The sequence below is a fragment of the Tinamus guttatus genome, unplaced genomic scaffold (assembly GCF_059628265.1).
Source record: "Tinamus guttatus ecotype Peru unplaced genomic scaffold, ASM5962826v1 Tinamus_guttatus_pri_ptg000035l, whole genome shotgun sequence".
Classification (NCBI taxonomy): domain Eukaryota; kingdom Metazoa; phylum Chordata; class Aves; order Tinamiformes; family Tinamidae; genus Tinamus; species Tinamus guttatus.
This window is the reverse complement of record NW_028288569.1, coordinates 2908183-2930968: the sequence shown is the minus strand read 5'-3', so window position 1 is coordinate 2930968 and position 22786 is coordinate 2908183. Positions and strand designations below refer to the sequence as shown.

At 40.7% G+C, this 22786-nt stretch overlaps 1 protein-coding gene across 2 annotated transcripts in view; it reads right to left on the bottom strand.

Moving 5' to 3' along the window:
- Positions 1–11886: 11886 nt before the first annotated feature.
- PROS1 (protein S) overlaps positions 11887–22786 on the bottom strand; it is a 31012-nt gene continuing 20112 nt past the window's right edge. For both annotated transcript variants that reach the window (XM_088533425.1, XM_088533428.1), the window contains 7 exons: positions 22339–22457; positions 20123–20312; positions 19563–19730; positions 18438–18606; positions 16686–16834; positions 15694–15907; positions 11887–12821 (listed from right to left, as the gene is read on the bottom strand). In XM_088533425.1, coding sequence (XP_088389551.1) covers positions 12661–12821; positions 15694–15907; positions 16686–16834; positions 18438–18606; positions 19563–19730; positions 20123–20312; positions 22339–22457 — 1170 coding nt within the window. In that variant the 3' untranslated portion in view covers positions 11887–12660. The remainder of the gene's footprint in view (positions 12822–15693; positions 15908–16685; positions 16835–18437; positions 18607–19562; positions 19731–20122; positions 20313–22338; positions 22458–22786) is intronic.

The window sequence follows — 22786 nt, the reverse complement described above, 5'->3', positions numbered from 1 at the left end:
GCTGCAGTCACAGGAGAAAAATATAGATATATATGCTGGCTTTAAAGTGATTAGCTTAGTTAATAATACAGGTATAGCCACCATATGAATCTATATGAGATAAAGTGCTCTACCAAAAAAAAGGCTGCAGAATAAATACACACCAAATCCTGGAAGTTGTATATCGTGATACATGGAGTAGTAATTTTGAGATTCCCTGCTTAGATCCGGATCCTCACCTTGCAGAGAGAGATGCTGAGTGAAAAGGTTAAATGTTACACCTTCCACAGTGCATAAATATTTGTAAGTCTTCCAGTGCGAGCTGTCCTTCCACTGACTCCTCTGCAGCCTGAGGTGGTTTTGCTTCTCTCCCAGTTAGTTGAGGCCTTCTGTGCTAGAAGAACTGTTGGTTATGATCTGGATTCACACTTCATGTAAATGTGGAGACTTAATTAGTGAAGAACTGATACCCTAGACATTTATAATTAACGCCTTAAGTAAGGTATAAAACAGGACTCCAAAGATGAAAGGTCAGTGCTTGGCTGATTTACTAAATCACACATACCCACTCAGCCACTGTTTTAAGGGCATGCTCTTTGACAGCTCCATGCACATGCTTTGAAAATTATTCACTTTGGAGCTTCTTGCATTATCAGTCTTACAGAATTTTTTTCCTGGGCATTTCAGTACACTTTCAAGTTAAATTATTTTAACTTACTTCATAAGATCTGATTAAACCTTTTAGAACTGCAAGTAGACGTTTTGCATGTTGAAGAACTTAATCTCATACCTCAATCTTTCTGCCTCATGGGGTTCCTCACATGAAAGGTATTCTCCATAATCTTTTCAGATATTTCTATTTTCAACTAAGAAAACTATGAAGACTTTAGGGTGAGTCTAGGAGGGAAGGAAGTTACTTTGAACTTTTGGTTTCTGCTTCATTGTGGGCATGCTTTACAGTTTCAAACTTCTTTTTTATTTAAAAAAAAAAGAAAAAGAAAATAAGTTTGGGCATGTATGCATGCATGAAAATAACTTTCAAGACATATGTGTTCCAATACTCCTCAAGTCCTAAAAGAAGTGAGGATGGGGAAAGAAGCCAGTAGAGTTAAAAGCAAACTAAAGGAGGTTATTAGAAGTAAAAAGACATCCTTCAGCAAGTGGAAGTCCAAGCGAAGAACACTGAAGAGATCATAAACCTTTGGGCAAGTTAAATGTGAGGCCATAACAAAGCTGGCCAGAAAAGACTCTGAGGAGTTAGGGCATAAAACCTGATGATAAAACCTTTTTTTTCAAATACATCAGAAGCAGGAAGCTTGCCAACAGGTTGATGGGGCCAATAGATTACTAAGATGCAAAGAGAGCACTATAGAAAGGTAAGTCTACAGCAGAAAACCTTGAATGTATTCAAGCACGTGCACAGACTCATTACAGAGGAACTCCATGAAATTTCCCTCCTTCTTCCCTGGGGAAAGTTACAGACACAGTGGCCACACAGGGTAATTGTACAAGCCACCCAAGAGCTCTAAAGAAATTCAAAGAACATTCAACTCCTTTCGTATCTTATCACTTAAGCCAGCCTTGTTTGAGAGGTATATGCAGTCCTGCTTTTAGGAAAGGGATCAGGGCAACCAACAAATTAAAAATTACATATGACTTCCATATTTTCAAACTGTTAGCATTTGTGGACTCATTTCTATCTGTGGATTGAATAAATAAGGCAAAGAGGAAGCAGGATCTGTGAGATCACTTAGTGACTGTTTTCTGCTATAACGCTGGAGTATCTACATTTAACATACAAGAACTTCAGGTGATGTTCTGTTTTAAGCTCTAATTCTTAATGGTTATTTATATATCACTGCATTTAAATGCTTATTGTTCTTTTCAATATAGATTTGTATGTTGTAACACAGTTATTTTTCCTGTGTGTTTCAAGGCACGAGTTTGCTTATAACTTGCGGTAAGCTCTTAGCCTGAAATGTAAGGCCACGAGCAAAGGAAAACTCTCATAGAGGAAGAAAAACTAACAAAACATAATTCTTAATAGCTCAGCTAAACGTAAAACCCAGCCAGGCTATTTCCAAATAGCAAAGGTTGAAACAGAAGTGCCCAAACACTAACTTGTTTCTTTGCAGAATGAGCTAGTATTGTGGCTAGAAATTTACCGCAAGATGGCTAATTCTATGTAATTGTTTTGACTTCAGTTGTAAGGTAACAGTGTTTTTATCATTGATTGACTTTTGGCAGGAAAATACCTTTTATTCTAGCCTGAAATCTTAGCAGATCCCTCAGTCAAAGTCAGATTCACATACTGCAGAGTTGGGATAAAGATCACAAAGGAAGAAATAATACTGCCTAAAAATCAGACGGGGACTGTGAGACATTTGGTGTTTCACATGTCTGAACGACAAGCTGGTGTTCTCACTTCCATATAGTTTTAGTGTGGCTGATTTGAAAGACTAGCTTCGACTCTGTTCCCCAATTGAGTGCTCAGGGGAAAAATAAGGATAAAGCTTGTTGTAAGTGATATTTTGGGGTAAGACATTCAAGGGCCACCTGGTCCTTGCTAGATTACCAACATAAGTCAGAACAGCCTCCAATATCCATTTTGTTTCCCCTGGTCTCCTTGGAGCTCATGGAAAGCAATGAAAAGCATTGAGCTGTGCATTTCATCTCCTCTTCCACCCTGCCTCTTCTAGTCCCCAGTGCAAGATATGCTGCCTGCATGGGGGCCTGAAGCACAACTGAGGAAAAAAACTCTGCCTGTCTTGTGCCTCCCAAGAAGCTTCTGCAAAAGAAATACTTTCATTTGGCCATTTCTACCCTCTCTTGTATAGCCAGTGGCATGGACAGGCTACAGACAAAAATCCCATGACCTATAAATAGGTAGGATCTGTGTCAGTAGGTCTGTGTTCAATAATAGCACAGTCAAAGCCGCTTAGTGAGCAATAAAACACTTGCTATCTGTGCAGTACAAGACTATGACTTCACAGACATTTTGCATGTGAAGATGTTACCACAATGACAGCTGATATAAAGCAGATGTGCTCATTTCATCCCAGTGCATTTTAATGTAAAGAAAAAGTTGTTGGTGATAATGTGCGGACCTACTACTTTAGTTTTGTGTTAAGGTTTTAGTTTTCCTTTTCACACCTGCTTGTTGCTGTAGCTTTCAGAAATAAGGTTCTGGTTGTAAAGCTCTGACAGGCTTATCTTGAATGTATCGGAGACCTTATAAAAATGGTGAATGGGAATCCAATTGTAAATAAATAGGATCTTCTGCATTGACTGCTGTTCCCTTGACAAATGTTGTTTTTTTTTTACCTTTGTGGTAAGTAATGTATGGAACCATGTAAATATAAACACAACTTCAGAGTGTATTGGAGGAGAGGGGGGTTGAATAAGCGGTTGCCTTTATTATAACTAGAGCAACAACAGGTTTCAGGTTTTTTGAAGCCAGTTACAAAACTTTAGCAGAAGTTCCTGGAGCTTAACTGTTGTATAGTGAATTTATTGTCTGCTATGGGTGCTCAAATTGCCCAAAAAGCTTTGAGAAGGGACCAGGACATGTAGATACAATTGCAAATGCAACTGGAGAGCATCCCATCCCCTGGTTACCTGAGATTGCCATCAGAGCCCGTTGCTGATAGTGTTTTTATGAAGCCTCTTGGCTGAGCTCGCAGTTCGGCTTCGCTGGCGCCGTGTTCTGGCGCTAGGACAATCACGCAGCGCCACGACGTGGTGCGCGAGCACACGACAACTGCCCCTAAAGCCAGGATCTGCTGTGGATCTGGATTTTGCACTTCAGCCGGGATGCAGGGAACACCTTAATGTTTTTAAGCAACTGGAAGTGGTGAAGTAACAGCTTTAAAATGTGTAATGAGCCTTCAGAAGATATTTGAGCTGTTTTGAGTAAGATTCCATACTGACATTGCTATGATTATAACTATGTTAACAATTATTTTATGTAAGCCTAGCACATGTTACTGTGTATTTTCATACTATGTTGGTTTAATAGCTTTCATAAACATAGGAAAACATTACACCTTTAGGATCTGCTCTAATCTATCCAATTATAGCAAAGTTGTGGGTGAGGAATAGGCAATAGGGCTTCCAAAATAATGTAGTGCAACATAAAAAAAATGTCCTAGTGCAGTTTAGGAAGCAATTCTCCTTACATTGTCTGCATGTATGGTGTTTTGTCTTTAAAATAGCTGATACTCTCTGCACACATACTCTCCACTAAGAGGACGGTTGTGATTATCTCTGTGAAAAACATCCATTTCTTGTTTGTTTGTTTTAGTATCTGTATTAAACATACTTGACCAAAGACACAAAGAAGACAAGTGGCTGAGTGGCACATATGACACATAGGGCAGCAGTGGATACCTGCATGCAGAAGTGCTGCATCATGGAGCACCACACTGTGACACAGGCCACCAGCTTCTGTGATGTTTTAAGCAAAGGCTCCCCCATGCTGCAGTGCAGGCACTTTGTGAAAAAAAAAACACTTATTTTTGTTGTCTCTTAATGTGTTTGTGTTCCTTTTCAATTGAACTTTAATTCCGACCTTGTTGAGGGCGTATTGCTTGCTTTGGAAATACTTGAAATAACCCTAGAATGTTTATTTTCCACCCCAACATGCTGCTAACATTCTTGCAAGCTTTTTTTTGGTTGTAATGCAATGTTTGGCTGGGAAACAGAGAATACAAATGAAAAACAGTACCCTGGTCTTAGGGAAATGTAGAGAAGCTATGATAGAAAGTGTTTTATTGGAAACAAGACAAAGATTTCCAGAGAAATAATAAACAAACAGCTGGTCAGCATCCCCATAAGACCATAAGCCTCAAAATTGTATTTCCTGGAAGGATCAGCATACATGGGATTCGGTTTCTCTCTTCTCCTCTGCCCACAGCAGGTAGGAGAGGCAGACGGGCAGGTCCAGCGATAATGTTCCAAAGCAGATAATTAGAGAGCTAATAACTGCAGCAACAACACAATTTGCACAGCTAGCTAACCATCTACATGCTGTTTTCAGGAATGGATCCAAACCACTATGTCTCAACGTGCATTTGCTAGATCCACCACTTAAATCACTGGCCCATGTGACATAAGGGTCTCTACTGCTACACAGGCATCTTTCCCTGGATATTCTGGTCATCCAGGCAATGACAGAGCTGAGACTTGCACCCCAGCCCCTGTGGTAACACCATGTCCCTGTGTGTCTTCTGATGCCAGGGCTCAGCCACTCAGCAATCAAAAAGAAGTTCTGAGAATTTGGGATCACACTGTGTGTCCATGAAGTCGTTGCCTCTCTGTGGACAGTCTCCAGGGAAGCTCAGCAATTAAGCAACAGAGTCAAGTACAGTTAAGTGCAGAGTCACACCTGGACTCAGCAGCAGCCGATTACAGCGCCTCAGAGCTAAACAGGACCTGGCCGCGCTGTCCCTGACGCTGAGTTCCAGCACTGGACTCACTCTGAGCATGGATGGTGCCTGAGCCCAGCATGGCCATTAATTTCCAGGAGGAGCAGCTGAGCTGTCAGCTACAATACCCTCAGGATAGTACTTAGAGAAAGGATTTTTTTTTTTTTAATGTTAAAATAGAAGACGGAAGGAGGGCAGGATGGCTTCTGCCCTACTAGGGATGTTAACAAAACTGGCAAAATACACAAGAGAAAGATCAATCTTGTGACCAGCAGCACAAAACCAAAGTGTTTGAGCAGATCCTTAAAGACAGTGTGAACACAAAGAATGGCTGTAAGCATATTCCCAGAGCAACCCATCAATACGTCAGTATCTGTGGAGACCCCAGGCAGGTAGCTAGTGTAGCTGCTTGCGTTGCTGCGGGCCCTTCTGTGTCCCTTAAGAAGCAGATGCGCTCGCAGCGCTTGCCACGCGGGTGCCAGGACGGCTTCGGCGAGGCTGCCGCGTGGTTACAAGGCCTCAGCCCGTAGGCCTCAGGCACCCTGCTCTGCACCTGCACACGGAGCGACCGCCGCACAGCAGCTTCTCGTGGCAAAAGGCAACACATGGCCCCGAGCGAGCGGCCACGCGCCGTCTGGTCACCGTCCTCGGCCGCTGGGCACGGCGAGGAGGCAGCTCCTTTCGCTGGGACTGCGTGACCCCCGGCAAGCTGCTCTCGGCCAAGGCTGCGGAGGAGCCCGGCCAGCTCGCTGGAGCCTCCCACTCGGGTGGCAGATGTGGAGATGGATTTTGTGGGCATGTTGGGGTCCCAAACGCTCTCACTACAACACCGTCATGCAAGGGTAGGTGCAGCTTGGAAGAGGTAGGAGTGTCCCTGTAACTTTTGTTGTCAGTAGGAACTGAAAATTTCAAGTGAAAGCTTCTAGGAGAGGAAATCGTTTGCTTTCTGGCCTGTCCAGAGAATTACCTCTGCTCTAGTAAAGAATAGCACCCAGTTCAAATTCTGGCTTTGGGGTATTGCACATAGCTCTGGTTCTTTTGCCTGTGTAGGAACAATTCTAGCACAGTATTTTAGAGGCCTGAGGAAAGCAGAGTGGTTGATTTTCAGTGATGGTGGGCGGATGGCTAATGCCCTCTGTGCCTTTGGAAGTCATTCTTTCATGTCGCGTTTTGCCATCTGTCTACATAAAAATCCTCTGCAAGTGTCAAGTTAAACTCAACATTAGCAGAAGAAAAATCAGTGAACATAATGAAGAAAAAAACAATTGGTTCTGGGCAGAGACACAAGGTGCTCCAGGGGTCTGTTTAATATTCATTGTGCATATTCTTGAGGAAATAATGTCAATGTTTAAAAGTTTCACTGTTTTTTTTCCTTCCTTTTTTTTTTTTTTTTTTAATCAGGACCCACAACAGACTGTAGGTAAGGCCGATAAAATCAATTTCATCCTTGGCTAGCAACAGTTTCTCTAGGCTTCTGGCAGTAGCAGTACATCTGAAACATGCACGTCCTTAATTTCTTACAGAGGAACTACAGTACTTGTCCAGCCCTGCAGATCAGAGGTCATAGCCGTGCTTCACTGGCAGCAGCTAATGGCATCAGTGACACTCAAACCAGAGCAAGAACTGCTGAATGTGTCAGCTGCTAATATCGTTAGCAGTGGGAAAGCTGTGACTCCTGCTGTCCTAACCTCTTGATAACAGTTCAGACCCAGTCCAGAAGATAGGTTGCTATGGAGTGCAAACAGGTGAGAGAATAAACATTTCGAACAGTTCCTAGCTTTATAACACCAGTAAAAGATACTCTCTATGTTCTGCAGGAACAAAATATTAAAAGAACATTTGCATCACTTTCTCAATTTCAGAGAATAGTAATGCAAGGTTCATCTTGCTTTAAAAAGACCCACAGTAACTGTGCTCATTTTATTTGTAGTGTTTGTTCTTGTTCATGAATCATTTAGAGAGACCATCTTGGTTTATATGGAATATTCTTGGGAATGTTGTTTTGTTAAACTTTGTCTAAAAAGTTAAATGCCTACAAAAGCAGCATTCATTGGTAAAGACAGGTTATCAGTATCACTCTTGACTATCCCACCTGGGCTAATCTCATTTCTAAGGCTTCACAAGAGCCCGAGGTGTCCATGTTCTGAGCCCACCCCAGTGAGTGGAGGGACAGGTCAGGCAGAACTGTGGGAAGCAGCACATCCAAGGTAGTGATTTCATTATGAGGATTTTGTGAGAGAGCAAATGGAACTGCTTATGAAGCCTCTGAAAGACTATGGCAGGCTGCTTAAAACTTGACCAAGATACAAATTTCCATTTGTCTATGCAGTTTGTTTAATGTTGTTTATGGTCCAGTGTGGAAATACGAAGATGTAAATTACAAGGTGATGGGGTGCCAGGTGAAGATATTAAATGTACCCAACCTTCTGTTCCTATTGAATCCCGTTAAGCAAAGGCTTCCTCATGCCCAGAGTTCAAAGGGAAGATGATTGCTGCTTTACAATTAACTTAGAAGGAGTCTGAGAGCAGCTGGTGGGGATGATCATGCAGTCTGTGATAGGCCAGAGAAGATTAAGGCTCACTCTAATAACAGCTCATCTCGGTTTTGTTATATTGTTTGCCCTCTTTCTCCTCTATTTTGTAATGGTTTCAGTTGTTAGGAGTCCTACCAGAATTTGATCTAATGGGAAAGTCAACTCCTTTCTGGAAAGGTAAGCAACAGTGCAACCAGAAATAGTAGATGAGCTGTGGTTTCCTGTGGTTTATGTTTTAAGCAAAAAGTCATTTGTATTTTCTGTGCTACTCTGAGCTCAGAAAAATCAGGTGTAATCTAATCTCTGTCTTAAAGTATGTGTCGTACACACTAGCAATAAAACCTCTGTCTTTAATAGATTGTTACCTTATTTACGGTAGCGTGGATAAAGCGACGGGTAAGTTCTAGAAATACTGTCCTGCAGTTCTGTGGCCTTTGCTACATGCTTCATGTTTACCTACGCAGGGGCACAGCCTTGTTGTAGAGCTTGGATGCTCTGTCTGGTGCATTCAGCCTGAGCAGATTGGGCAAGAATGAGGTTGATTTCTGTCTCTAGAAAAGCCACTTAGGCAGCTTTGAGTTACTGCAAGGTGCTGTAGAGGGACTTCTTTTTTTAAACCTTAAAGCAGATGGAAGGGAAATGCAGCTCCCTAATGAGGGTTAGGAAACAGGGCATTGCTTTAAATGGGAGTACTGAGGTTTGAAAAAATAAAGCAGGACCCTCAAAAGTCTTGTTTCTATTGCTTCTGTATGGTTTCTGAGGTAACAGTCCTGCCCTTCCAATGTCCTCTGCTCATTATTCCTCTAATGAGAGCTACTCGGGAAGCTGTGCAGCCTGAAGCCCTTGCACGTGTGGGCACGCTTCCTCACAGCGCTGACTTCAGAGCCAACTGCTGACGTGGTGCGTAACGCAGAAGCAGCATCAGCTGAAGTTTAAACAGGAACTGCAAGCTTTGTACGAGGTTTCTCGTTTGGGGGTAGGGAAGTGAGGCAGAAGTATCTGTTGGATCAAAATGGCTTGGTTTTCTTCCTCTGAAGATATTCAGCTAGGCTGCTGGGAAGCCAGAGCAGCAGTGTGGGCTCTGGCACAGACTGCAGCATAGGATGTTTCCGTGTTAGTGCTTGAAAATGTTAGTTCTGCAAACATTGCTTATTTAAAGATATTTTTGTGTGTGTGTGACTTTCCCAAAATGAACCAAATTACTTAGGGAGAGATGGCTTTGGATGTGGTTTCACTTTATCATCTGCTTTATATGCTTGTTGCTTATGGTGCTCGTATTCTCAACAACAAGAGGGGGTATCTGTGGACTCACAAACCCATGTTGCATGATCCTAGTTTCTTGTTACTTTTGTGTGTGTGGTGTGTTGTTTGTTTGGTTTCCCCACTTTTCTTATTTGTTGAGATGCTACAAATACCTAAGGGGAGGGGGGAAATGGTATTTCTGTTGGTTGTTTGTTTTAGAAAACAATTTGTGGATTTGCAATCACTTGATTGATTTAATGGAAAGGTCTATAAGCAGCATACTAGTTCCCCACTCCTTTATTCAAAACCAGTTTAAGGTTGCTGCTTATCCATATATTCCCACTGAAACACACCCACTGTATGCAAAAGTATATGATCAGTTTAATAATGGGACTACAGTCATTTTATATGCTAAAAACATCAACAGCAGAAGGGCTATGTGTTCTTAACTAGCCTGAATGGAGGTTTCTTGTAGTAGCTCTTTTTGTTTTCCAGTGGTTGTACAATAATGTTGCCAAAACCTTTTAAGCTATACGAATATATGTATAATTAGTAGTACTTAAACGCAAAATGATTTCTGAGCACAATGGAAAACATCACCTGAGGAAAACATAATTGTAGGGACTGCTGATATTGTCTGTCCTTTGTGTCATACTGGCATGTTTGCACCGGCATTTTAGCTGATAAGCCATTTAAAAGGAAGCAAGGTCAGAATTGGTGCTCCTCTACTACGGTCAGAAAAGAGTTCTTGTCTTCTGGGTTCTAATTTTTGGGCACATAGGCGCTGTTCTGCTTGGCATATGGAAATGCTCCCAAATCAAGGTGGTTATCTTGGCATAGCAAGTTTGCTGAGGCATCAAGATGTGCTTACAGCTAATACTGCTAATGGAAGGGCCCTCGTCAGCGCGTGGTTCTGTGGTAACCTGCATTGAGTGGCCTGAAAGGCAACTTGGCCTCTTGTTGTCTTTGAGGGTGGCAGCTGTGGAGATCAGCTTGCAAGCAGCAGCAGCAAAGGTGTTTGCACCCAAACTAGCTAGTTACACTTATCAAGAGACAGTTGAAAGGATATGGTCTAGGCTTCCTGCTCTGAGAAGCATCTCTTTTTCCCCTTCCATCATCTCCATTTCTGGAGAGACCAGTTAGGGAATTTTCATAACTGCTAGATGGAGATATGGCCAATTCTTGTTTATCTGAGCACTGGATGCTTTGGGTGATATAAAGAAACCTTAGGTCAGGTCTATAAGCATAAGGTTGCCTTAGGATAAATGAGAACCAATTCCATGACTAGGCTTCTAGTCTATATAGAAGTCGCTTTCTATATTTCTTGGTCTAGAGACTAAGAAATATTTATAATACTTGGTGCACAGGAGTTGAAAAAGCACAAAGTGGGTTCCAGCTGTCCTATGCAAATGCTAAAAAGCCCTTGTTGAAATAATTATGCTTACAAATACAATTAAATACATCTGAGGGAAGAGAAATGATAGTAGTCAATAAGTTTCTCTCCCTGAGCTCAACTTTTCTGTACGTAGTTCTAAACAAAGCTAAATTTCTTCAGGAGATATTAAACAATTAGTAAGTTTAAACATTCATCTAGAGAATACAGATTCCTACTTGAATAGCATCTTAAATCTGTGGTAATTCTTTTTGTTGATACTGAAGACTACTGCAGACTCTTAAGTCAGTCATCTGACCATTAGATCAAGTCTTTCACGGGGAAAATGATGAAGAAATGCAAAAACAACCTGAAATAGGAAACTTGTAAATACTGCTTTTATTTAATTCTTACAATAAGGAGGCACATTTACAGTCAAAAAACCCAGCGCGGAGTTTTCATTATAACTACAATAATCTAAAATATTTTTACATGAAAACAAAAAGAAATGGTGTCCCAGCAGGAAACTAACATAATTTGTTTTCTTTAATTTCCTCTCTATACTATTTATTATACTTAAGCAAAAAAAAAAAAAAAAAGAAAAATCCAACTTTTCTTTTTCTGCAGTTCACCTAGCCTGACTTGTGCACTTACAATATTGCTGCCACTTGACTCCATGTTCCCCATCTCATTGGTTCCATGTTTGCCCAAGGCCAATGGGCTGACCAAGGCCAATCCAGAATGTGGTTTCTGGCGCTGAGATACAGTAAATGCAGCACTCAAAGCGTGGTTGTTGTCAGAACTCCTAGGTCAGCTCGGCCGTGTACCTGGAAGCTGCTTATTTTGGTGGGGGGGGGGGTGGTTTGACCGCGACCCACGCGAGGGGGTCACAAATGGTGCGGGTGAACGCGCCTCATGTGAGACCGAACGAACTTGCTGCTCACGGCCCTTCTGTTGCTGCTCGAGTGTTCTGGGGTTACCAAAACCGCTGGGTCATCTGCAAAGGGGGCTACTGGTTGTGTGGAAATGAGGCTGGGAGTGGAAGGAGGGCTCCAAGGATGCTAAGGAAATATTAGAAATGCTTGAAAGGAGCACACCTGAGAAAAAGGATCCTTTTCTAATTACCTCTCTATTAAATTTGACTGAGCGGGAATATGTTTTATATTCTGAAGGTGCCTGCAAAATATACAGGCTTTCACACACATGAGAAATACAACCGTAGCAGGGCTTGCAACTGAACCTTTTCCTCTGGAGAGCTCTGTGGATGCAAAGTTGGCCTAAACAGGGGAGCACGGCCGGCCGTTCGAGGGTGCCCATGTTGGGGAGGGCTGGATTGGTTGTGGGAATTTGTCTGACATCCTGTGACTTTTCTCATTTCCTAAAGCTGCCTGGGCTATATTTTAATCCACTTTGGAAGTGAGCTACCTGATGTGATCCAGAATGCTGGCTCTCAGGCTTGGTTCCTAAATTAGAACTAATTAATGTTGGTACCGTATAGTAAGAGCTATTTACAAAAACAAAACAGAACAAAAAAAAAGTCAACTTGTATTTAAGTTGCTTCCCTGATGCTGCTAAAATTTGTAAACATTAAACATGTCTACAGAAAGATTTAGCTGAAAATTCCATGGCGTTTCTTTCCTTTCCTGAAAGCACATATTAATCCTGTAGAGATTTTTCTATGTATGTTATGTTTGGAAAAGTTTAATGGGAATGGTTTTGTTTAGATTCAGATACTCTGCCAAAACTTGCAATGTGTAACTTTGTGCTGATATATCAAAAATAAGATGCAAAATTGGTTCCAATCAGAACTTTCTGAACTTGCTCTCCAAACTAAATATATCAAGGACGTAGAATGAATATGGAAGATAAATCTAAGTTTAAGATTTACCAGTGACATGAATAAAAGAACATTTTTACAGAATTTAGATCTTGATTATGTCTCTTTACTGCTGAAAGGAGAGGGGATATCTTTTTCCCCATGCTACATCAAAGGGAGGAAAAACATGCTGTTGATTACTTTCCTGGCACATCTTGAATTAAAATAACACAGGCTTCATTATGGCATGAGACTAATTACACAAATTATATCTGAAAGAAAAAAGTTAAATTAAGAATTGAATGGTTCTTCCATAATCAGTGGGCACGAGTGAGACCTAATGTCATTGTGTTTAAAAATGGCTTCATCCAGATCCAGCTGTCTGTTGTTGACCTTCACCTCCATGCAGCCGTTATAAAAAGCAGTCACTAATGTGGCACCCAGAGGAACATCTGCACAAAAACACATGCAATTTATTAGGCTGAGGCATGCAATGTCTCCTATGTATTTTTCAGATGAGCAAAAGGACAGGGAACACTCCATTCCCAATCCATCAGTAACGCATGGGAGAAAACAGCAATTTGGCAGGAAAAGTTTGACTTTTGTAAGTTCTTGTCCCCTTTGTTAAAGTGTTTGAGATGAAGTCAGGAAAGTTGAGAACTTAAGATATGAAATATGCATTAGAAGTAACTAAATGCAATTTTTTTTTCTGTAGTAATATTTCCTGTATTAACTACAGTGAACTAATACTGTGTTTCCTGGAGTCTACTGTTCTTGTCCTGACCTACAAACAGATGTTTATGGGTTTAGAGGTCACTGGAAGAACCACTTAGCTTTTGCCAGAAAACTACTCTGGATTCAAAGCTGCCAGTCCTCAGATAGGAGACCCCTGGGAGCTCCACACAATTTATTGCTTCCTTACTGATTCTTCAGCGACTTCTCTGCAGAAGACCCACTTCTGTTGCTCATTTAGTTATTGTTTAGGTTATGGCAACATCAGCTCACGGATATGCTGCCTTCCAGCAAGCAGTATATTAAGAAGCGCTCTGAGGGTACGACCAGGTTCTTGCAGGGCAGATGGAAGGTAATCCAAGTACCTTCAGCAACAAAATGCGGATGCCGAGAGGCTGACATCATCCTGTCTCCTTCAGATTTAATCATCCTGTTTCTCCTAGAAGATATCCATGATGGTCTTGGGGGGCATGACATTCTGCTTCCTTCTGATTTTAGTTTGGTATAAGCTGAGGCACTGCAGAACTAGTCCTGTACAAGTGTGCTCTTCTGCCATTTCACCCCTCTGTTAATACCCTAGTGCTGTAGAGCTGTGTAAGCCTCACTTAGCTGGCATTGGGTATATTGAATTAATCAACATAAATACCCTAACATGTTTCTAGTTCCAAGAAACATGTATAAAAAAGGGGAATTCTGGTCTTCATGAAATAACAAAAAATTGTGTTTTGAACCATAAAGTTCTTAGGGCTATAGCCCAGCACTTATCCTTTCATGTTGCTCTGTAACCCCAGAGGATTTTCTGAGGTGAACTGGGATGAATGTGCCATAGTGGCTACACATTGGGATTTCAAAATAGCTTTTCTATATTACTTTCCCCTCCCGCTCCCCCTTTGGTAATAGAGATTGTTAGGGAAGAGGTTATTCTGGGTAATGTTGTATTTTTGAGACCTCTGTGTAGCGACTGACCTCTGTGTAGTGTATCTGATGACAGATAGGAACTTTTTTGTTAATTTACAAGTCAAAGCTGCCTTGTAAAACTGCAAAGTTGAGCTTAGTTGTATGGTGCAGCAAGGGCTAATACTTGTTGCTTGTTTAATTGGAATGCATGACTTTAGCCAAGGTCTAAGCTCTTAAAGCTCAAATTACTCTCTATCTGGCAAAGTGCTAGGAAGAAGCACCTAAATATCACAAAATGGAGGAGGGCTAGGAAATGATCAAATCCTGGTTAATTAAGGTTCAATTAACCTACTGACTCGCCTCTAAGTAGACACTGATTTCATCCCTCTTTTCTACTCAACTAAACTAAAATCAATTTAAATTTAGTTTAGCAGATGTTACGAAAAGTGGATGTTTTTGCTGTCACAGTATCCTCGTTAGTGCTCTCCTCACTTCATACATTGAATTTGAACTTACCCAGTGAGCCACTTTCCAAGATGTTACATACCCATTCAAAGGCAAAAACAGGAGTTTTTTTTTTCTTGGTGCTTGAATTGCACTATGCCTGATTACAGCTCTGTCAAGCCTTGTAGAGAACAAGTCAATTACTGTTTACACAGCTGGATGAAGAAGCAGCTAACACTTGAGACAGAGGCTGTGGTACCTGCACTGCTGCCCAAGATACCTTGCTTCTGCTCTGCCAGGGAAGCCCAGAGGATGGAACGACATTTCCAGCTTCCCCTGTGTGCAATACCTTGCCTAGAGACAGGCCCAGAGATTGTTCCTAAGGGATTCCTTCCCCCTCCGACTCTTCCAATGTACCCTTGTCTTCTGCAGAAGACACTGCCTGGGGCAGCGCTATGATATTATATGGATGAAATGGATGTCAAATCAAAATTGTTGGTCAAACTTCTAGGATTCCCTTAGCAATTATAATTTAAAATCCCTTTAATGGAGGATACAGAAAAGTTCTATCAGTAGTAATTTAATTTTGCATCCCTATTTTCTTTCCCACATTCAATTTTCAGGTTTGAGGATTTGAGGTTTGAAAAATCCTTATCTTTGACAATATTATTTTTCTGCATGATTCCCCTGAAGCTAAACATGCCGATTGCTTTCTGCACAAAGTAATGCTGCTTGTTTGCATCAAAAGGGGGAATCACTTGCAGGTTGTTTTAAACAGAATGTTACTTCTTGTTTCAAGTCTTTTCTGTCTCAAGAATTAACAATTGCCTGTTGTCCAATGTGTAATTGTTAAAACAAAACACTCCCTGACTCCTCCTGTGGTATTTCTGCTGCTGCATTTACTTACAGCTGCCTGGTTTCTGAGTCTTACAGACGTGATGCAGTTCCTAACATGAGCCAGTTGGGGGCATGATAGAAATACACATTGTTCATTTCTCTACAGCTCAAAAAAACACTCTTCCCAGATTATTTCTAAATTCAAACACCTGGAGGGTTGCTCATGCCTTTTAAAGGGTCCAATAATGCTGCTATTGAGAAGCAGACTCCACTAAATGCTGTGACGACTACCTGAAAACTAGAAGCATTACAAACTTCCGTTTTATATAGTTGTGGGCCTTTTCTACCTTGGATAAGTCTGAGTAAGAAAAACTGTAAAAAGGAACAATTTAATGAAAAGAAAAAACAATTCACCTGGCAGGCCGCCCAAGTATGTAACAATGTTTCCCAGCATTGCTTCATGCAGGACAGACAGCTGCTCTGAGTTGCTTCTGTCTGTGTGTGAATCCACTGACAGTTCGAGTTGCTGTTTGGTTACTAGAAGTTCTACCAGCACTTTTTTAGGTGTACATAACTTCTTTGATTCCAGCCGTGCAACAGTGATGTTTCCAATGGTCACAATGATCTCCTGAATAAAGGGGAGAAAGACATCACATGTAACTTCTAACATTTAATTTGATTCCGGTGTATTTTAGTTCTAATGTATTTTAATTTGGTTCAGATGTACTTTGAATTTGGAAGTAGAAAAAAAAAAAAAAAAGGAAATATTAGATCCACATCTTTAAGACTGGTACCTTAAGTTGTAAGTTACAGAAGTTGATAGTTGCTGTATATCCATCACCTTTGAACACAAAGCCTTTCATTTACACTATTAAACCTGTAACTGAGAAAGTTTACAGTAAAAATTCTCGTGCTATGAGGCAAAATGATGTTCCTCTTAAAATCAAAAGGAGTACTGCTACAGATTCAAAAGTAAATATAAGATGCTTCTTTGGAAGAAGTCCAAAACTTAAGGACTAGTTATGAACCAAAACTAGTATGTTGTCCCTATATTGTTATCACTCTAGTTCTGTTACATTCCCTTTCCTGCTTTGTGTGCTTGGACTGAAAGATTAATAAAAGAGATGACCTAATGAATAAGACTAAATACAAGAGTACTTAGTGCTTGGTCACTGCTGTAGCAATTGTTAATGGCGATATCTTTTCTGCATGTCACTGTATGATCCAAATACTTTGCGAAATATTAATTCAGCCTCCTATCTCGACTACAAGTAAGAGCAAATAACTTATTTTAGGTTGTTTTCAACAAATGAAGTGGCACGTTCAGTGAGGCAAAGACAGAAGAGATGCTGACATGTATGGGTTGATGCCCTGGCCTGGAGCTGCTGTGGTAAGTGCAAGGTCACCTGTGTGTCAGAAGAGTTAGAGTCCACTATGGCCAACGCAAGCGGCACTCTCTCGCTTGAAACCAAGGCCAAGAGCACACCCGTGTCTGCGGATGGGCGGAGGGTCATAGTCACGTTTATGAGCCAGTCTTCAGCACTGTCAGGATGATCTGTTTTAAAAGAAAAGATTGAAATTAATAAATCCATGTGCCAAGGAAGAATTGTTAAGACATTAAAAATTAGTATTTAATGTTTGCGCTGTGGAAAAGTTAGTACTAATCTCTTCAAAAACAGTGAAATTTAGACTTCTAGTTCTTCTTAAGTTCCAATATTAAAGTGGGAGAGAGGAGGATAAAAAAAACAAACAAACAAAAAACCCATATAAATTCTGTGCTTTCCCTTGAACAGATTTTATGCTTGTTGCTTCCTCTCCCTGCCTTTTCCATTCTGCTGTGGAACAGGCACCACATTAATTACAGGTCAGTTTAAACCAGAAAAAAAATCTTTAGTTTACTCATAAATTATTGCCACCAAGCAGCAGCCTGGTAGTTCTCCTACGTCTGACATTCCATAGCGATTCCACTGTTAAAATGGGAATACACAGGTGAGTAAAACAAACATGCAGGTGGCACAAATAACTTCATCATGCTGTCTTGTGAGACTCAGAGTCAAACTGATAGAAAAGTTACTATTTAAAAGACTGTCTCTCTTATCTTTCTTGACATTGCCTTTGCTTTTTTATTCTTGCCCTCAAATCATATCCAGTTGATTTCTGGTCAGTTCTTCTGGAAATGCTAAAATGCAAGTTGAAATTGTAATCCTACAGAAAGCCAGATGGGAGGAAGATGGGGCTGTAAGAGTTTATGGGAGGAACAGCAGTAGGTGTAGGCAGACCCTGAGATTTGCTGCAGGAGGAGGTAGAAAAGCAGAAGAGAGAGCAGTGAAGGCAGACAGCAGCCCCCACGGAGGTGTGATATCAGTGCATGAATAGGAGGAAAACTGCAGAAATTCTCATAAGAACCTCTGAGACCACTGGAAACCCAGAACGAATGGGAAAAGCTGCAGAAAGGTCTGAAATGGGCTAAGCAACTAAAAAAAAAAAAAAAAAAAAAAAAGGGGGGGGGGCGGGGCCTGGAAGGGAATAACGAGATTGGCGATGAATAGGACTGGGGAATCGCAGAGGGTCTGAAGGGTAGGATAGGAGTTGAAGGGAGGGGAGAGTATAGGGAACATAAGACTTGGGATGATGCTCAAGAAAGCTATTTTGGGTTTTCAGGTGTACAGCAGGGGATTCTGGCTAGAAAAATCTGTAGAGGGCAGGAGGGCAGGTTAGAAACGCCTAGGTTCAGGAAGAAATGAGATAAGACTTCTAGCTAAAGGTTTTGGGTACATGTTTGGAAGTAGAATTGCATAAGCGGAAGTAGAATTGCATAAGCAGAAGTATCAGCAATCCTTTTCTCCATCTCTAGTTATCTTTTTCAATGAATAACACAATAGGCTTCTTAACAAACACGAGGCAGAATTATATCCTGGGAAAGCAGATGTTTAACTGTGCCCACCCTTTGCAAGTTAGGAATATGCTTCCTAACCTAGAGCCCTTCAGAAATTAAATGGATAACACCATGCATGGATAACACCAAGCAGAATCTTTGTTCAAACAAAATTCTCACAGAATTTGCTGAAACTGCCACTTGAGGCAGTGGGGCATGGCTTGGTCTGCTGATTTTTTTTTCAACTAAGAGCATAAAATAAAGAAGACAGAAAAATACTTACTGTAGTTTATATGAAATTTTGCCATTCCAGTGCCAGGGTAGAAGGATCCTCTCCCCACGGTGACTAAACAGTGTTTGCTTTGTTTTTCCTGAATGACTTCCTTTACACCAGAATGTCCCTGATTCATCAGGTTCCAAGCACGAATACACCCATCTAATCGAGGGTTAATCTGTAGGAGAGTTATAGCACTGGGTATTTGTATTCAAACTTGTTCTAAAAACATTGTTAGTAAGGAAGAATTACTTTACGTATCAGCTTATTACTTGGCTTAGTTATGCCAATATTTAATGAATATTTCCAATTTTTATGTTACTAGTCTGTACAAAATAGATGGCTCAGCTATAGAAAAGCTGTTCTGATCTAAATTGAAGGAAAGCTTGAACTTCAAATTTGAAGCAGTGATCACTAGCACTGTTCTTTGCTCAATGTTTCATCCTTTTTTTGTAGAAAAGTACAAAGAAAGTTCTGGAATGACCTTCCACTAAGTTAAAGGGCTATTGTATGTCTTGGTATTTTTCCTGCTTGCTTTTTTGCAGGGGGAAGAAGTTTTTTTAAAAAAAGTGTAACTTCTACTGTTCAGGGGTTATTTTATTTTATTTGGTGGGTGGCCCCTCTTAGGCTGCCAGTTCATTTGAGGGCACCTGGGCCACGAAGCAGATGGCTACAGCAACCTGACTGCACCAGTCAAGAACTAAGGACTGAGTGAATTAGGAGCCTTGTCTCTTTCTAAAGAGACTTTTAAAGAACCTGGTAAAAATGAAAGGTGCCTGCACAGTGATTTCCATATCTATTCAGGGCCAAGTAAAAGCCAGCACTAAACATGAATCACTAGGAAATGCTTTCCTAGAAGAAGGGGGGGTGATCTTGGGAGTCTTACAGCTGCATTAAGAAATGGGCTACAGTATCCTGAAAAACAGATTAGCCCCTAAGGATTGTGTTTCTATAACTGAAACCTAGCCAAGGACAGACCATATATTTGTTTTCAAAACAGAGGTTAATAACCTTGTCTGCATTTTCTAGATAGATTTTATGCCATTCTTTCTTTTATGACTACTAAGCAAACAACACATGAAGCCACAAATAGCAGAATAGCCTTGATAAACATTACTTTTATTTTTGAGTTACCTGTTTAATAAGACTGTTGCCCACTTTGCGTGGAAATCCTGCAATGTACACCTTAGTTTCCAAGAAACCATGTGACTGTTTAAAAAGAGTTCCTGGGCTGTTAATGTTCATCACTGCTTCTTTAGCTATTTTTACACTGATGCTGTGTTCTAGTTCTTCTACTGATATCTAGAATTAAATACAAATAATTACATATATACACACACATGCGAATAATAGAAAATTTAAAACATCAATTATATATACACCCTGTGAAGCCCACTTATTTATGTAATCATGCTTTTTAATATTCTGTTGCTGATTTTTTTTTATAGTTAGAAAGAATAATTCCTCTATTGCCAGCTAGTGGTAGTTATCTCTCTAGCAATGCTAAACAGGTGCCATAATTTCCAAAATGTAAGGCATCCCTACACAATTCTTGGTTGAATTTAAATACAGAATTGGGTGGCATCATTTTAAACCTCTTTCAAGTTGCTTAGTTTCCCCCAACTTTATATATCAGAACAGACCTTTCCCATAAGTGTTAAATTAAAGGAAGGAGGGAGGAAAACCGTGCTTACTATATGCCACAGTCCATCATTAATGGCTTTGCCTCCACTGGTAACTTTTGTTCCAAATTCATTCTTGAATTGAATTTCAATCTTCCCATCACGAAGAGCAAGTAAGATCCATGCCGTGTTGTCATGGGATTCTGCGTATAATATAACTCCCTCTGCATCGTATGTCCGGAAATCAAATTCTGCTGAAAATCTGAATTATGAAGAAGGAATTTTTATAATAAACAATACACAAGATACTGAGAAGCCTGGTATAACCTATGAAGAGGATAGCAAAGTTCAGCAATGTTAATCTTGGCAACTCTGTATCTCTGCAGTTATGATTTTTGCATGCTGTTAGTCAAAAGCAGAATCTAATGCAAGGCTTCTTCATCTGAATTTGGGAAAAGTCTTTGATTAAAACCTCAAATTGGGAACTTGTATCCATTGGTACAACCTTTGCATGAGAGGGATATTACTTGTCACTAGAGTAAGAAGATAATGTTCCTATTGCATACTGCAAAGATGCAATGTGGGGAAAAAACTACGTGATCTATGATGTGTTCTAATACAGTGGGAATGTGCCGTCCCGGAAGAAAGATTATACAGCTCCTGTAACTGAGCAATTCATTTTGGTTACTATTGTCTTTACAGACTCCGTTATCTAATTGGAGGATTTGCTGCCTGGATGTTGGGAACTGGATGAATGTGCGTGTGTGTATAATGTATGTTTGTGGGCAATATATGTATGTGTGTGTGTATAATAGTTAACATATAAAATTTATACCAAAGTTATTCATATTACAGTCCAAGCTGGAGCGGAAGAGAGGCTATAAGCATAGTAAGAAACGGTCCTTGTCTTTTGGAACTTTTGGTCTAGCTAAAATAGCCTACGGATACAAGCATACAGAAAGCAGGACTTGCTGAAGTTGACAAAGCAGATGGGTAAATGAGACGCTCGGTCGCTTTTGCTCCCAGGCTGGTTTTCTGTCCACTAGATGTCACTGTCTTTCACGTTCTGTGTTTACACAGACACTATTAACTTCAAATAATTATCGTCTCAGAAATCTCCTCCAGGACAGCATTCGTATCAGGTCAACTCAGATTCAGAGCAGAGGAGAAAGTTATCAATTTTTATGCCCTTAGGAAGGTTCTGAGGCTCTGGGGATCAAGAGCTGCTCCCGTTGTTCCCCTGGAGTTGCTTGTTCCCCCACGGAGTTGCACAGATCACTGACATTTCAGCTGTCACTGTGAGGAAGCTCAAGAGCAATAGAGAGGTTGCTGCCATGAGCAGTTGTTATGACAGCTGGAAAGGGAATCCTGCAGACACAGTACTGTGCTTTATCTGTTTCCTTGGAATGCTATTCGAAGGAAAGAACAGAGAGGGATGGGCACTTGGCTTTGTTTCAGCTTTGGTCCAGCTTCTGTCCAAAGCAGCAACATACAAAGTTAGGCCATTCCCATATACAGCAGCAAGCTGCAAACTCATTTTTTTTTCTATAACAGACTCTTATGATGAAAAGTCTAAATATCTTCCTGTATCTGTATTACTATCTCATCCTCCCCAGCTCTTTACTTCAAAGGAAGAGTAGCATGAAGTACATGAAGAAGCACCAATCTGTTCTCTGCACATCAATGAGACCTTTATATAATCCAGATTATATTTAGTGCCATCAACAATCTTCCTTTTTGTGTACATTCACACCTGGATCTCTTTGACTTCTCCTTCTCACAATCCACATAACTCTCCTTCCAACAGCATCAGTCATGCTGCAATGGTTAGATGCCATCAACATCAATGTGATCATGTGCAAATGGCAGCAGAGCATGTCTGCCCTAGCTGAGCGCTGTGGCCTTGCTGTGGTACATCTGCTATGGCCTCCTACCTGCTCCTGAGGTACCTAGAGGGAACCTTTCACTTTTTACAATGCAAGAAAACTGCCGTCTGTTTATACTAATGAGCTGGCTCAAGGACAGGGTACGATCAATAAGAGCTGCTGTAAACTGCCTCCAGACTCATTACTCTTGTCTGCCCTCTTTGAGGTGACGCCAGCCTCCTGTAAGTGCTGGTACATGCAGGAACTTCGGTTAATTCATTCTCCATACGCAGGTAGCTTAACTGCTGGGGAGGTGGCGGGGTGATTTATGCATGCAGAGCACTCGGTCTGCACTCTGAGAGAATTAATGGAAACAAATGTCTCTAACTTCCATCCATACTTTTATCAATAGCAAATGCTTACCTGGTGACATTTGGCAATTTAAACTTTAAGTACAGAACAGGAATCCCTATAAATTGTTCTGCCAGGTAAAGCAGTTCATAATTCTTTTCAAGGTTCAGCGGGATACATACTGGAACAGGCTGAAAATATTGGAGAAGAAAAAAACAGTCAACTGTGCCCTGTGGTATTTCATGAAACAACTTCTGTTCTCTGCTAGTAGTCTGTCCTTCTAAAGCAATGTTTTTTGGGGGGGGTGAGGGAGATAGGGCAGTCTTTTCATTTATTTATTTATTTTTAATATGAATATCTAAGTGCAAATGAAGTGATTTGGGAAATTTTGTAGGGCAGAAGTTGGTATGTCCACATATCTAAGTTGTTCAATGATAATTCAGGGTGAAACATAGTTCTGTCTGATTCCATCTAGTATTTACATATTTAGTATTGGAATCATGCCACTAGAATCTCCAAT